General features: G+C 44.8%; 1 protein-coding gene across 1 annotated transcript in view; it reads left to right on the plus strand.

Moving 5' to 3' along the window:
- Positions 1–15,974, plus strand: part of epas1b (endothelial PAS domain protein 1b) — a 55,751-nt gene that overhangs the window by 13,835 nt on the left and 25,942 nt on the right. Inside the window, exons 2-4 of the mRNA XM_079473357.1 lie at positions 5,084–5,274; positions 9,120–9,265; positions 10,341–10,425. Coding sequence (XP_079329483.1) covers positions 5,084–5,274; positions 9,120–9,265; positions 10,341–10,425 — 422 coding nt within the window. The remainder of the gene's footprint in view (positions 1–5,083; positions 5,275–9,119; positions 9,266–10,340; positions 10,426–15,974) is intronic.

The raw sequence follows: 15,974 nt of genomic DNA on the forward strand, positions 1-15,974 counted from the left end.
TTTAGCCTGAGCGAGTTTGTTTTCACTCAGTGCACTTGTTGCATCTCGCCCCCTATACAAGTTTGTATGTTATAATAAAAATGTTATATACTGTATTTATTTCTATATACAGTACATATATACTGTATGCATGGGATAATCCACACCTAGCCATGCATTAAAGGAATTTAATCCTTTAAACCTCGGACGTCGGGTGGTTGCCTCCGAGAAGTTCATATCTTTTAAAATCATTCATTCGATATTTCAATAAATATGTTTAAAAGGTTCTCAATGTCAATTTCGAGGACAGAAATAAATGACAAATTTCATACAGTTTTTATAGCTAAGAAACTGAAGCATACTTAAAGGGCCCATGAAAAACACTGAAACTAATTTAAATGGTTCTTAATGTCAACTTGCAGGAGAGCATGGTAAATCTTGTATAAAGTTTTGACCAAAAAAACTACAGTCATACATACAGTTCAGACTACGGTAATAACTGAAGATTGTTTATTTAGATGAATGTGTCAAAAGCAGGCTTTCAAGAAAAAAGTGTCAAGTGGAGGCCTTTGCCCCGTAGAGATTTTTATGTGGCGTAATTGATGAAAGGGATGATCAAAAACAAGTTTAATAACTTTTTCAAATATCATCCAATAATAAGAAATAATAGAAAGTACATCTTATAATTTGTAAGGTGTTTAATTAAATTACATTCACGCATGGCAGACACTTTTATCTAAAGTGACTTACAATGCATTGTAGCTACTATTTGTTTCTAAGTATGTGCAATCCCTGGGATCGAACCCACATTGCTAGCGCCTTATTTTTACTACTGAGCCACAGGAAAGCAAAATTATACATGATAAAACATATTCTACTCCATACTATATTTTAGTTCGTGAAAAACATGTAATGGTGATGATGAAGCTAAAGATGCCCAATTACTTGCTGTACAATAGTGTACTTAACATACATAGTCAAATACATATGTAACATAATATTCGTGGCTTGATATTTAAATGGCCATTATTACTGACACAACAGTTCATTTTAAATAATTACATGTCAGTACGACAATAGTGCCAAGTCATGCTTTTTCCACATAGCAAGCAGTAGGATACACTGTAAACGCGGATAAGTTGCAAACACTCAAATGTTTTTTGAGTTTTAGAAGTTCTTGGTTAAAGTAAGCAGAACATTCACATTTTGATGAATGTTAAATTAAGGTTATTAATAAGTGTTTGTAGGTGTGACTTACATTTTTAATCCATCATTCTCACAAAATTAAGTAGGCAGAATTTAAGACCACAAAGATGTATGTTTAAGTTAACGAAACAAATTTTTCTCAAAATCTTTATTTCACACATTTCTTAATCTTAATATGCATATTTCAAATACCTTGATTTATGCAACCCAAATTGAGCAAGAAGATATTGATCTCAGAACTGGCATTAGCAAAGTCATTGCCCACTGGTGACACAGCACATGCCTCCCACAGCCTAAGCACATGCACAACTCTTCTGAACAATGGTAACCACAGAACTGAGAAATATGTTAAACTCTTCTAAATATCCAAGATAAGTGAACATTAAACACTAACAAGTCTTTAACTTTACTGAAAAACACATAAAATAATCATATTTAAAAATGGACTCTTCCAATGCAGTCTGAAGCAAAGCATGCTGGGAATTGGAAATCCTTCTCGACCAGTTGTGTTGAACTTACATTTAAGTAAATTGAAGGAGAAAATGTGATTATTTTGAGTTTTAGTTAAAACTCCAAGTTAATAAAAACTCTACTCAAAAGTAAGAATGTGTTTCGGGAACTTAAAATATTTAACTTAGTAGAATTTTTTTTATAAAAATAAGTTTACATTACTTAATCAATTTGATTATTTTGGGCATTTGGGTTTACATTGCTTATAGCTATAACTTAATAGTCGAGACATTAAAAAGGAGCACTCTGTGGCAAGATACGATTGTGTTGCGTTTTATCTTCAACTTCAAATCGAAATAATTGTTCTTCCATACTGACATTATTAGCTACATAACTCATATTTCCCCTTAAGACGGCATCGCTCCGCCTTCCCCCATTCTTCTCCATGTGAGGCTGTTTACATCCGAGCGCGAGTGCATGATTTTTACGCAGAATAAACAGAGTGTTATTTTATCCAATCAAAGGAAAAGATAAGGCACATTTTTCTTCACGGTTATTTGACGTGCCAGCAATAATACTACCGTGCATTTTCACTATCATGGTGAACCGTATTACCAAACACCGCTGAAATATTGCACGAGTTAACTTTAACAGCCCTGGTATAAATAGTTCTACTTAATCTTAAGTTTATTGTAGCCCAATAAAATTGTGGGAATATATTCCACTGGCCCTGGTTGTATGGCAATAAACGGACAAACAAAAACAAACAACTATAAATAACCAATAAATTCTAGTTCCAATAAATCATGGCTCATGGAGCAGATGTGTTCTAATTTGGGAGCATTTTTTGTTTATTAAATGCAGGATGTATAAGAGATCATTCCCATAAGCACTTGAGCCTTTGCTCACTTTTGGCTTTAAGCGGACAGTAATGTCCCACTTGAAATCAAGTGGAGACCCATCCTCTACTGACAGGGATGCGTTGCCCAAAAGCATGGTTAGCAAACTATGGTCGCATGTTCTGCCGTTCCAGCGTAGTTCAACTATTTAAGTGTTTCCCAAAACCATCGTTCCAACAATCAATCGCAAGCAGCATCGCAAAGTTGAGTGGTCGAACTGCAGGTCTATAGCTTCCATACCGATCATTCTAAATATACACAAATACAATTTTACATCTTTTAGTTTGTCAAGAAAATAGAATATGTTTTTTTAAAAGTCGGGACATCACCTATGTGCTCTAGGTGTCAAGATTCTGCCACATCGTGTCATGTTTCTCTTGGTCTAGTGGCAGGATCATGACAGAACCTCATGTTTAATGTGGAGAGAGTGATTTTGGCCCTTATGGCTTGCCATACACTCTGGTCTCATCTCTGTTCCCTTCCTATCGTTTAATCATTATTGCTTGTTAGTTGCTTCATGCCCCACACCTGTTCCCCTCTTGATTGATTCGCTTATTTAATGCCCCTCTGTCTTCTGTCCTGTGCTGTGGTTCTTTGTGATTTGTGTGGTGAGTTCCTGTGCCTGGTCAAGTCTTTTCCAGCGTAGTTAAGTTGTAGTTCATGTCTAGTGTTAACTTTAGTCTTGTTTTAGTGTAGTTAGTCTTAGTCCTGTCATTTCATTATTCATCCATGTTTTGTTATGTTACCCCCTCGTGGTTTTTTTTTTATTTATTATTAAATGTCTGTGTGCGTCTGGGTCCTCTGTCCTTGTCTCACCCCGGGTCATGACACTAGGACCCTGGGCATAATGAAGTAGGGTGACACTTATAAATGAATAAATTATTGGGAAATAAATACAACAGATAAAAAAAATGGGAAAACAAACGTATTCCTTAAAAGCAATGTGTGTTATTAATATTAACAGCAAGAATTTGACATGAATTCAATCTGAACGTATTTATTAGTAGACGTCATTACTCAACTAGATTGCTGATCGTACTCGGTTCTAACAATGGATCTCTGACAGAGTTACTACGGTTTCTGGAAACAGACGTAACTACATTGTTAATTTACCCAACGATGCATCGTACTATGGTGGTCAACCATCGAATTATTTAGTTTTTTCTGTAAACACCCCCCAGATTTACTAGAATAAATAAAACACATAACGTATGACTGTTTATTTTACTGGTATGTTGGTTTATGTATTACAGGTAATATAATGCTTGGCCCATTTGTCAGTTTTTCATCAAATTCAGGAAAGTGAGGGTATTGATGACACTAGTGTTATTTTAATCAGTAGATGTAGCTGATCAAAGGATACCAGTGTGTTTTTGTGTGTGTAGATTCAGCAGCTGCGGGACACTGGGCTGTTCTCCATGGCCTCAGTTTTCAGGTTCTGGTTTGTGAATCTGCAGCTTGTGATGAATGAGAAAGACTATCAAAGGCACTATCAAAGAGACCGTTATTCTCTGAAGCCTCATAAACACTCGGAGTGAAGATAAATGTGTGAATCTTAATGTCTCTGTTTACAGACACTTCAATGCAAACTGTATTTACTGCATTTGTTTTACATTTATGATAGCAACGACAGGTTTGGGTGGGTATTTTTAAACATGAGAATAATGTATAAAATGCCACGACAGGTTGCCTGATTTATATACATTACTTCTGTAATACTCATTGGTCCAAAATGCTACATAACTGTATAGACCTCTTCATCGGATGCGCGCGCCGGGCTGCAGTTTACTTCCGGTCTGTGTTCAGCTAGTGTCTAATCATATTTAACATTTATATTTTATTTATGTTAATATTAATTTGTATTATTATTTTATTGTATAATTATTGTATTAAATAAACGATTTGTTGTATTTTGTTGGATGTTCATTTTTATTAAATGGGTCCAGTAGTTTTGTTGCATTTAAAGAAACCGTAAGGCACCGTATGGTATGGTATCTAATATTGGAGAGGTTTTGGGAATGGTTCTTCTGGGTTTCTCATGCTTGTTATCAGAAATAATCTACAGGCACTCTATTGTTTGGAAATGTCTACCGGAAGTTAAGTGCGGTCCATGAACGCGCGCATGCGCAGTAACGTTTGTTTGTTGTCACTTTGAAACCGTCTATTTTAAAGTCGTCATGAAACGAAAATTGCGAGGATTTTTGTTTAGTTTAGATTTCATAGTGACTTTAAACATGAAATTTGAACGTGATATTTCTATTAAATGATTTCATTTAAATCTATTAAGCACAACTCCCCCCAACATACCAAAAAATGAACAACACTGGTTTTATTACGTCTAAATTTGTTTAACTATTGTTTGATTTACTTTTTGTGCTTTGTGTACTTATATTGTGCTGTGTAATGTATTACATAAAAAAAACCTCAGAACTTGAGCTTTGGGGTTGTAAATAAACCGCTTATAACGAATAACTCATCATTAGGTGTTTCATAAGCAGGTAATGTTTAAACGGCCCTTACTCTTTATTTCTCTTTCTGTCTGTGTGTAGATGCAGTTCAGACCGTCGTAAGGAGAAGTCTCGAGATGCGGCGCGCTGCAGGCGCAGTAAAGAGACAGAGGTGTTTTATGAACTTGCCCATCAGCTGCCCCTCCCACATAGCATCAGCTCACACCTGGACAAAGCGTCCATCATGAGACTGGCCATCAGCTCCCTGCGGACACGTAAACTTCTCGAATCAGGTGTGTCATACAGAGACACACAGTCACAGAAAATCACACAAGGACATTCATATATATATATATGTATATATATACATTCTTATAATATAGTCTAAATGCATAACACCAGAGCCTGGCACAATTGTTCTCCTTTAAGATTGTTCATATGTTCATTCACATGCTAAATGACATCTGAGTATCTCATAATCAGGACATAATAAATATATAAGTTTTTGTATTTAAAAATATACATGAATGCAGGTGTGTCCAAAATTTGAACGGTTTAATATTAATATACATTTAAATTAATATGATTTATTTTAAATTATATACAAATGTTAAGTTGTACTATACTTATTGTATAGTCTATATAAGGATGTTTCATTTATTCTGAAATTAATGCAAAAAATCCACAACCCTGTATCATGTTATTGAAGTACACTCTAGAAACATTGGCGCTATATTGAACTAAAAGGGGTTCTTGGCTCGTAATCATAGGGAAACCCCTTGAAGTGCTAAATAGCAACATATCTTGGTGCTTCATTGGTTCTTCAGAGGTTCTTTGGGGTGACCGAGATGGTATATTGCACAGTTTCTGTAAAAATAACCTGTTAAGCCCCTGTATGGTTCTTCAGTTGTACCTCAGTCATCTCAAAGAACCAATGAAGAACCACTGAAGCACCAAATATATGGTGCTATATAGCACTAAAAGTGGTTCCCCACTCTATTTCCATAAAATGTTATAAAACTTGTGAATCGAGAGCTGCTGTTAGGACAAAACAGATGGACGATGCTCTATTTATATATTTGCATCATGTCAAAGTAGAAAGTTCAAATACACGCTATGATGATAATCGAAATTCTCTAATCGAGGTTGACCATCATTAGCTCAGATCATGAATAAACATTGTGCTAGTGTTGTCAGTCTGTATTAAATGTATTGATGTGTAATACCAAACAGGCAGGCGCTCTATGTACAGTTATAATTATGTTAGTAAATATTGAACCTGCTATAAGACTGTCTGGGTTAATTATGTGTGTCTGTAGGTGCTAATCTTATAAATCAAAGCTAGCATATCAATTTAATGAAAACCTTTAACAGGCACGAAAAGCATCAGAAAATATGAACGTGTTTGGGTGTATAGATGTTGTGTTAGGAAACAGTTCACCACAAAATTAAAACGCTGTCATTTATGCATGTTAAACTGATAGACCTATAACTTTAAGCTAAATGTTAATGTTACTGTATGTTTTCAGACAATACATTTAATTGGTGATATAGACCGCCTTGTATCGAAAGGAGTTTGTTACTTTTTGTTACCCAGTTACTAAATTGTATGACTTTCTACGATGTGAATCATACAAAAATCTAGCATTATAGAAACCCCTGCCCTTAACTTAACCATCACTGATGTAAATTGGATTGAAACACAGATAATACATTGAATGAATTTGCATGAAATAGACATTTTAATAAAAAAATTAATAGTACATAAAACAGATTTATTTCACTTTGATTCAAGTTTATTTTCTTTACAATTTTCTTTGAATTATTCATTTATTTTATTATGAAACAACATGAAGTTAAGAACATTCAGTATTATCATTTCGGGGTGAACTGTCCCTTTGAGTGCCCACTGCACTGCTCCATTTATTTTGGAGGTTTCTTTGACTCGAGGAGGCGAAAGGATGTGAGTGTGCTCGCATTGTTTGTGAGTCTTGATTATAAAATTAGATTCTCCGGATTCTGGACAAAAGGAGCCCCTGCATTTAACATTCCTCCCTGTGTTTGGACGACAGAGAACAGAATTAGCTCGCAGTTATGTCTGCGGGAAGTAACATTTTTGAAGCTTTGGACTTGAAATGACTAGAGAGTGTTCAAGTGCATGGTACATGCAGAAAGGAAGAGAGAGGGAGATTGAAAGGCAGCCCTGTCAGTTTGACATGACACATCAGATGTTATCAGCTGGTCTGTGAGATCCACGATTGGTGCTTTCTTTAAGCCTGGCGTTCTTCATCTTCAGCCAGCCAAAACACAAGCGAGCCCTGGCGCCACACATCCATCCATCCCCTTCTTCTCTTCTCAACATCACTATACCCACGCTGAGGGTGTATGGGAAACACATTTTACATAAGATCGCCGCTCCCCTATCCACTGATATAGATTCACTGATTTACTCACCCGCTGAATCTCTCTTTCCATGTGTGAGCGGCTCAAAAACACCTGTTATGAAATAGATCTTTCGGCAGATACCATCTCTTTACAATCTATGACTCACCGTTGCTATAATTATTCTATTCCGGCTCGTATCATTTTTTTATCTTTAACCCATGAAGACGAACACTGGATTGTGACTTTTAGGCTGCAAAAACACAAGTGGCAAGTTGCCTGTTGTTTGCTAAGGAATTTCTCAGAATGACATGCCATTTCCTCCAGTACATTGGCCTACTGTTTAAGGGTCAGAGGTCTTTAGATTTATGTGAACGTTTACGTCAAACCTGTTTCTAAGATATCGAGTCCATGATTTTTACCAAAGGGCACTGAAAAAAAAGTACAAAAACTGTGCACCTGGTACTAGGATGTTACCCTGCGAAAGTTCCAGGTATTCATTTGGTTACAGTATGTTCCTTTGAGATACTTATATGTACTCTTTAGGTACAAAAGTGTACTTTTTGATAACGTACCATCCCTGCTACAGATTTTGTACCTTTTTTCTGTAGACCATTTACTATAAAAAAATAGTGCTATATAGAACTAAAGGTAGTTCTTTGCTCGTAATCCTAGAGGAACCACTTTTAGTGCTATATAGCACCATATCTTGGAACTTCAGTGGTTCTTTAGATGTTCTTTGGGGTGACCGGGGTGCTATATTGCACCATTTCTGTATAAAGAACCCGTTAAGTCTTTGTATGGTTCTTCAGTTGTTCTAAATAGCACCTCAGTCACCCCAAAGAACCACTGAAGCGCCAAAATGTGGTTCTATTTATCACTAATGTATGGAGAAGGGATGATAGACCTATTATGTAGAGAGACCTGACATGGGTATTTGAACAACCAAATGCTGATATCTGTGCTGTTAGTACGATAAAAACGGTAAAGCTCATGGTAAGGTTGACATTTTCAAAAAAAAAAATTTGCCCAGATGGCCCGTTTCTAATCCCGAATTTGGGTGCAGTTTCGTTTCATCTCGAAATGAAAGCCGTGGCGTAAGAATTCCTTCAAAGACGTAACCATCTCCGGCAACGGTCTCTGGGCTCGGCCCGAATCCAGCCCCTCATAATGGGCCTTGAGAAAGTTTCTTATCTAGAGGAAGCACACTGGAGCAATCACAGGCTTCCGACCCCCCGGTGAGGAGCCGGCGTGCTCTCCATGTCCTGGTTGACTCCACCTCCCTCCTGGTCCTTGGCCAGATCTACAGTAGGCCACAAATAGTCTTTTCAACTTTTCAATATAAAGTGAAGATGCAGCCGCTGAAAGACCATTCCACAACAGAGTTTATAGATGTATTGTGGCCATTCCAGTTCAGTGTATGCTGAATTTCAACAAAAAGAAACCTCAGAAGTGACATAAAGTCATCCAACAGAAAAATTAAAAGACGGACAAAACATATGTAAACTGTGAGAAAAAGAAAACAAATACATTTCTGGGTGGTGTGTCAGTGTATGGGGGTATTTGTAGTGCATGTTGGTGTGTGTTTGGCAGGGACAGAACCGAGGTCAGTGTTGCAGGGAGGGTTCAGAGTAACAAGATAAAGTTGCTGTTGTTTGTTTTGGACCTCAACCAAGGACTTAAGAGCAAAAGAAGATGCACACACTCACACACACATGTGCTTTATGGTGAAACAGTTTCTTGTGTTATGTTGCAGGCCGTGCCACGGAGACATCAAAGATGGACAGAATTATGGACAGCTGGTATTTGAAATCACTGGGCGGATTCATTACCGTGGTGACATCAGATGGAGACATGATCTTCTTATCGGAAAACATAAAAAAATGTCTGGGGCTCACACAGGTACGGATGGATGGTTTTAGTGAAATGGGTCAAAACCTGTTTGCATCAACCGTTTAAACCTACAGTTTAGGGAAACAGTTGTAACTACATCATTAATTTAGCCAACGATGCATCGTACTATGGTGGCCAACCAGCGAGTTATATCATTGTTCGGGAAACGCACCGCTGAATGTTTTTTGTCCAGTAGTAATACCAACACCGACAGGGGTAACATGTTACGATAAAATACAATAAAACTAAATATATTTTAAACTAAAGTATATATTTACCATTAAATAGTAATAGGTGGAAACGAAAAAAACTGTCAACCGAGTAGTAATATAATGCTGTTCTATAGAAATAATTTTTTACGTATTATAATTTAAGAAATAAAACAAAATATAAACAACAGCATAGGATGAAGCTAAAGTAAAGAACAGATCAATTGGTCAAATTAAAATGTAAAGACTGTGAGAAAATGAAAAGGAATGTCAGCGGACTAACAGTCAAATTCTGTTCTATACGTTTACATTTTTATTTATTAAAAATGAACATTATAACATATTGCTTTTTAAAGTAACAGTGCAGACAGATCTCTTTAGCATTCATAGTGTACATTTCCTCTGGGTTCACTTAATCATAGGTCGATGAAATGCCATTATTAACCACGGCACAAGCCTGTTTCCCTCAAGGCCTGTATGGGTGGAAGGATGTGTCGCGCTCTTCATACTTGTGCAGAAGCTCAGCCTCTGGCTCGTACACTTATCTACGGCCTAATGATTGCTTCCTCACACATGGCTGCTGTTTCCCAGAATTACAGCCTGTTATCTATGTGTTATCAGATAGACTGTGATGAGTAAAAGATCCATTATGTCTGTTCATCTCACATTATGTGTGTTCATCAGCAGGAATGTCTCCGGAGGCTTTTAATAGTGTTAAAATAAGATGAATTGTAAGTAAATTTAATTGAATTTGTGGTGAAATGTGACCTGGACATCATCTTGGCAGCAGCGTGAAATCACCTGTGTAAGGAAAAGCGGTAAGTGATGTTCAAGGAAATAACAGCATCGGTCTTTCTTTCTTTCTTTGGTTAAAGGTGGAACTAACAGGGCAGAGTATCTTCGACTTCACTCACCCCTGTGACCACGAGGAGATCCGCGAGAACCTCAGCATCAAAGCCGGTATGTCGTTTCTCACAAAGTTAAGATTTATTTAGCACAACTAGTTTAACACCGCGCCCTTAAATTCTGCTATATGTTGACAAACACATTTGAGAATGACACAGAAAGTCCAGCTAAGTAGACATGGAGAAATGGAGAAAACGAAGAATTCTAAAAGTATACCTAGATTAAATCTATAGATAATGTATTTTCATAGAAATACAATTTAAATATGTTTTACTCTTTTGTTCTGCTGTTTTTTTTACATTGATTTTAGTGCTGTCAAATGATTAATCGTGATAAATCACATCCAGAAGTCTGTTTTTACACAGTGCATATGAATTTTGCATTAAAGCCCACCTATGTTCAATGTAAAGCACTTTGAATTACCATTGTGTATGAAATGTTTTCAGTTCCCTTTCTGTCGGTCTCTCGACGTTGTGTCGAAGCCGACAGATGGGGTTCGCCCTTGAGAACCAATCATCTCTGACTATTTTGAAAAGGCCAATGAAATTGGCGAATGAAATTTGCATGCCGGGCTCCGCCCCCGGATATCCGGGTATAAAAGGGGAGCCGGCGTGTCCATTCATTCACCTTTTGTTCTTCGGAGCCTTCGCATCTGATGACATTCTTCGAATTGCCGATTTCTACGACGCGGTGCAGCGGAGATTCCCCTGGGCGTCCTGGCAGTTCCTGAGGTATTTTTCTAAAAGAGCAATTTCCTCAGCGTGGCATTGCCCGCTGATCTCTTGGGTGCAGTACACTCATCGAGGACGGGGACGGACACGGTGGTTGCCGCAAGTGTTCGGGGGTCCGATCACTGTGGCAGCCTCGTGGATTCGTCCTGCCCGCACGGCGCGCGGATGACTATTCAGACGTTGCGTCACTGCGCGCGGATGGCTAGTTAGACGTTGCGTCACTGCGGGCGGACGGCTATTCAGACGTTGCGTCACGTTGGCTACGTTCTGTCAAGAGCAAGCCACCACCTCGTTTGCTTCCCGTTCTGTGACCGCAGCGGCTACGGCCCTGCCGTCAGCGGCGGCGAGCAGCGAGGGTGATGTGGGGATTATCGTGAGCGTTAATCCGTCAGCCGGTCGGCTCGCGGACCGCTCGCGCCCCGTCTCGCTTGTTTAGCAGGTCCCCAAGGATGGTCCTAAGCCATCTTATTCCTCAGCCACGCGCTCGGACACGAGCCGTGGAGATGAGGTGTCTCTTGCAACATCGGAGCGCGACCTGCTGGCATCAGACTCTGGCGATTCCCTGAAGCTCCCTCCCTCGGGAGGTCGAGCACAGGTGAGAGCAGACGTCAAGATGTCAGCCATGCTCGCTCGGACCGCCGTGAGCGTCGGGTTGCGGTGCAGCCCTGGTGCTCGCGGCTGGGTACTCGCACATTGGGCCCGGCTCAAGTGCCAAGTTTTACCGAGCTGCATAAGGAGTTCAGTAAGACCTGGAGCGTCCCTTTCGGCGCGCTTCCGTCTAGCTGACTCTATCGCCCTCTCTTCCCTCGGGGCGGGGAGGCAGCTAGGGACTATGTCAATGCACCCTGGGTGGAGCATGCAGTCGCGGGTATCCGCAGACGGCGGCCACCTGGGGGGCTTGACCTAGACTCACCGTCCAGGGCATGTAAGGTCTCAACATCTCTGGTGTTGAGGCTGGCAGTGCCGTGGACCAAGCTGCCTCCACTCTTACGCATGGCCTTCCTGCAGGCCAGGGCGCTAAAGAGAGCCCCACGGGGTAAGACCGACCCAAGTAGTGCCGCCGCCGACTGGCCCTCCGGGGACCGCGGTGGCAGCGCAGGCTGGGTCGGACGATGTCCACATCAGTGGCCCGGAAAGATGCCTCGGACCCAATCTTGCGCAGGGGGGCGAAGTCGAGAAAGGCCACTTTCCCGACTCCCCTCTCGCAAGGTCGGCTGATTGGTGGCGCTGTCAAGGACTGCTCCAGCAGCCTTTTGACAGTGTAGAAACAGACCGGCCTGCTGTGACCCGGCCGCCTTTCGGCCGTCGAGGTCTCGCACGTGGTCTGCCCCCAGCAGCCCTGGCCTTCTCCAGCGTCGACTCCGGTTCCGGTGCCCCCGCAGGTGGCCCCCCGGAGGAAGACGTCGAGAGAAGGACCACCTAGAGAGATTGAACCATCGGGCCCGACCCAGCCTGGGTTGCTGGATGGTCGGACTGGGGCGGTCCCTGCCGCGTCCCAAACACCTTCTGGGCCCCTTCGGGGGCCTAGTGCCCGCCTTCTCACAAGGAGAGGTCTCTCTCTGGGTCCCACTTGCAGCCGCTCTCACCCTCTGAAAGATGGTGTTCGGCAACTCGACGTTGCGTCGTGGCGGCACGCAATGACGAGTATAAAGCAGCCCTCAGCACTCTCGCTTCGACGGTGCGTCGAGCTGCGCCATCGCCTGGCAGGTGATTTAGCGGAGCCGTTCCCCCCGGGGAGAACAGCACTGCTAGTCATTGAACCAACCCCCGCGGGTTGATGAAGTAGATCGCAGCCCCCCCTGTGAGGTCTCTGGGTGCTTGGTTAGCATTTCAAACCATCACGGTGGCTGGGAGTGTGGTCCGTCTCGGCATTCGATCCAGCTCGCCAGACCTCCGCCGGACTTCAGGCATCCTCTTACCTCAGCAGAGGCAGGGATGTTCCTGTGCTCCAGGCCGGGGCTGCCACCCCTCTGGCGAAGGCGATCGAACCGTCCCCTCGGCCGAGATGTCCAGTGGCTTCGACAGCCGCACTTCATCATCCCCAAAACCAGGGGTCGCTGCATACCTTGAGCAGCACCTTGCAAGGGTGCCGTTCGGGAGGCGCAGAAGCGCGTCCTGGTGTCTGTCAGACGCCAGGAGTGGTTCATGACAACTGACCGCATACTCTCATGTACAGTTTCCCTCGGCACTGTCGAGGGGCTGGCATGTCAGTAACGGGTCAGCCGGGAAAAAGAGAGCAGCTCTCCCTGGCGCGGAGCTCCCCCTTTTCCTGGTAGAGAACTCAACACTGTCTCCATGACGGCGTGCTCGCTCACGAGCACGCACAGTCAGTGCTGAGCTGCTTGAACTTTCAGGCAGCAGCCAGCGGTCCCCTGAAATCAGTTTCAGAGGCTCCTGGGCATGGTGTCCTCGGGGGTGGCCTGTCCCCCTCGGGTTGACGCACATGGGACCGCGACAGCACTGACTACAGAGATGAGTTCCCTGGAGAGCGTGGCGCACTGGCAGTAGGCGTATCGTCATTACGCCTGCTGCCGTCGCATCCTAACCCCGAGCAGGTCTTGAGGCCGGTCGTGGAACGACAGACGCCTCCCTACGGGGTGCGGGTGCGGTGTGCAATGGGCGCGCAGTGTCGGGTCGCTGGACGGGCCCCCGCCTGCGTTGGCAGATCACTGCCTTCAAGTTGCTAACTGTCCTGCTTGCACTGATGAGGCTCCGGCCTCCCGTGCAGAGCCAGCATACTGGCCCGGACAGCACGACCGGCGTAGCGTATTAAACCTCACGGTGGCATTCGCTCGCTGCAGTCATCGCAACTCGCCCAAAACGCCTCCTCCCGTGGAGACAGCAGGTGGCAAGGCCCCTGCAGGTCACATGCCCACCGGGTGTCCTGAACCAGACAGCCAAGCGCTCTCTCGTCAGTTGACACCCCGTGGGAAGTGATGACTCCACCCCTGCGGGCTGGCCTGGGTGTGGTTTGGGCGGGCACAGGGGGACCTGTCGCCTCCCTGAACACCACCCAGTACCGCTGGGCATTCCTTGGACGAGGACCCCCTCGACACGGAGGCCCTAGCGCGCAGCCTCCAGTGGAGACAGCAGGTGGCAAGGCCCCTGCAGGTCACACGCCCACCGGGTGTCCTGAACCAGACAGCCAAGCTCTCTCTCGTCAGTTGACACCTCGTGCGAAGTGACGACTCCACCACTGCGGCCGGCTTGGTGTGGTTTGGGCGGGCACAGGTGGACCTGTTGCCTCCCTGAACACCCCCCAGTGCCGCTGGTCACTCCCTGGTCGACACGGAGGCCCTAGCGCGCAGCTGGCCGCGGGACAAGCGGAACTACGCTTCCCCCCAGTGAGCTTCATTGCGCAGGTCCTGTGCAAGGTCTGGGAAGGGAGTATCAAGTGCTGCTAGTTGCGCCTTACGGGCCCAACTACACTTGGTCCTCGGAGCTAATACTCCTGACGACAACTCCCCCTGGCCAAATCCCCTGGCGAAGGGCCTACTCGCAGGGGTTGGACACGTTGTGGCATTCGAGCCGGACCTCTGGGTCTGGCTCCTGGATGGGACGAGGAGTTCCTGGATGACCTACCCCCCCTCAGTGGTGGAGACTGTCACTCAGGCAAGGGCCGTGCCCACAAGGCTGGATGCCTTTAAGTGGCGCCCCTTCTCGTCCTGGTGCTCTTCTCGAGGAGAAGACCCGCGGAATTGCTCGCTCAGGAACGTGCTGTCCTATTGCAGGAGAGGCTGGGGAGTAATCTCCCCTTCCACATTGGAACGTGGGTACCCGCTGTCGCGGTTATCGCGTACCAGTTGCTGGTGAGCCTCTGGGGCGGCGTGACCTGATTATTAGGTTCCTCTAGGGCGCGAAGGGCTAAGGCCTCGTCCGCGCCCCGTACCCTCTTGGGACCTTAAGGTGGACCTGTGGGTCCCCTTTTTTCGGGCCCTGCCGAGAGCCCCTTCCTCGTTCTGCGAGGGGGGTTGGCTCTCCTGCTGGGGCTCGAGTCCATCCAGAGGGTGAGGCACCTGCAAGCATTCCGTGTCCACCGATTGCCAAATTTCAGGCCCGGTGACTCTCACGTGATCCTGAGACCCCGGCCGACTTACGTGCCCAAAGTTCCGCCGCCCCCCTTTGGGACTAGGTGGTGAACTTGCAGGCGCTCCCACACCGGGAGAAAGACCCAACCTGTACGTGGGGTGTCCAGTAAGCGCATTGCGCCTCTACTCGAACCACACTGAGGGCTTCAAGGCCCTGAGCAGCTCTTGTCTGTTATGGAGGTCAGCAACGGGAGTGCTGTATCCGAGGAGAGTTGTAGCGCTGGGTCGCACACGCCGTCACTACGGCGTGCCGATCCTAGCCCGTGCCCATTTGAGTGACGGTACACTCCGCTCGGGGTGTGACCTCCTCGTGGGCATCGGCTTAGTGCGCCTCTCTGGCAGACATCTGTAGAGCTGCAGGTTGGGCTACGCTATACCTCGCAGAGGCTTGCAACCTCCGTGGGGAGTCGGCAGCTCGAGTCTTGCCAGCAGGTGAGACCAGCAGTCGTGGGGCGTACGCCTGCGCATAGCGCCATTCCCCTTCTGAGGTGGACCAGTGCGCTATGGGCTGCCTCCCTTCTTTCCCCAAGGGTGAAGAATAGGCAGTCCGTCCATCCATCAATAGCACTCAGGGCGGCGGGCTCGGCGGAGCAGCCCTGCCGCCTATGGCCGGGTATCAAGCTGAGTTATTACATATAGCTCTAACCGGACCTAGTGCCCCACACGTAGTAACCCCCCACTAGGGTGGTTCCGTCTGAGATGTCGTCATGAGATGGTTCCCCGCGTGGCAACCCATGACCTCCCCAGGTGGACATCCACCTTGCGGCATTCCGCACATACCTCC

The sequence above is a fragment of the Barbatula barbatula genome, assembly GCF_947034865.1.
Source record: "Barbatula barbatula genome assembly, chromosome: 14".
NCBI classification, from domain to species: Eukaryota; Metazoa; Chordata; class Actinopteri; order Cypriniformes; family Nemacheilidae; genus Barbatula; species Barbatula barbatula.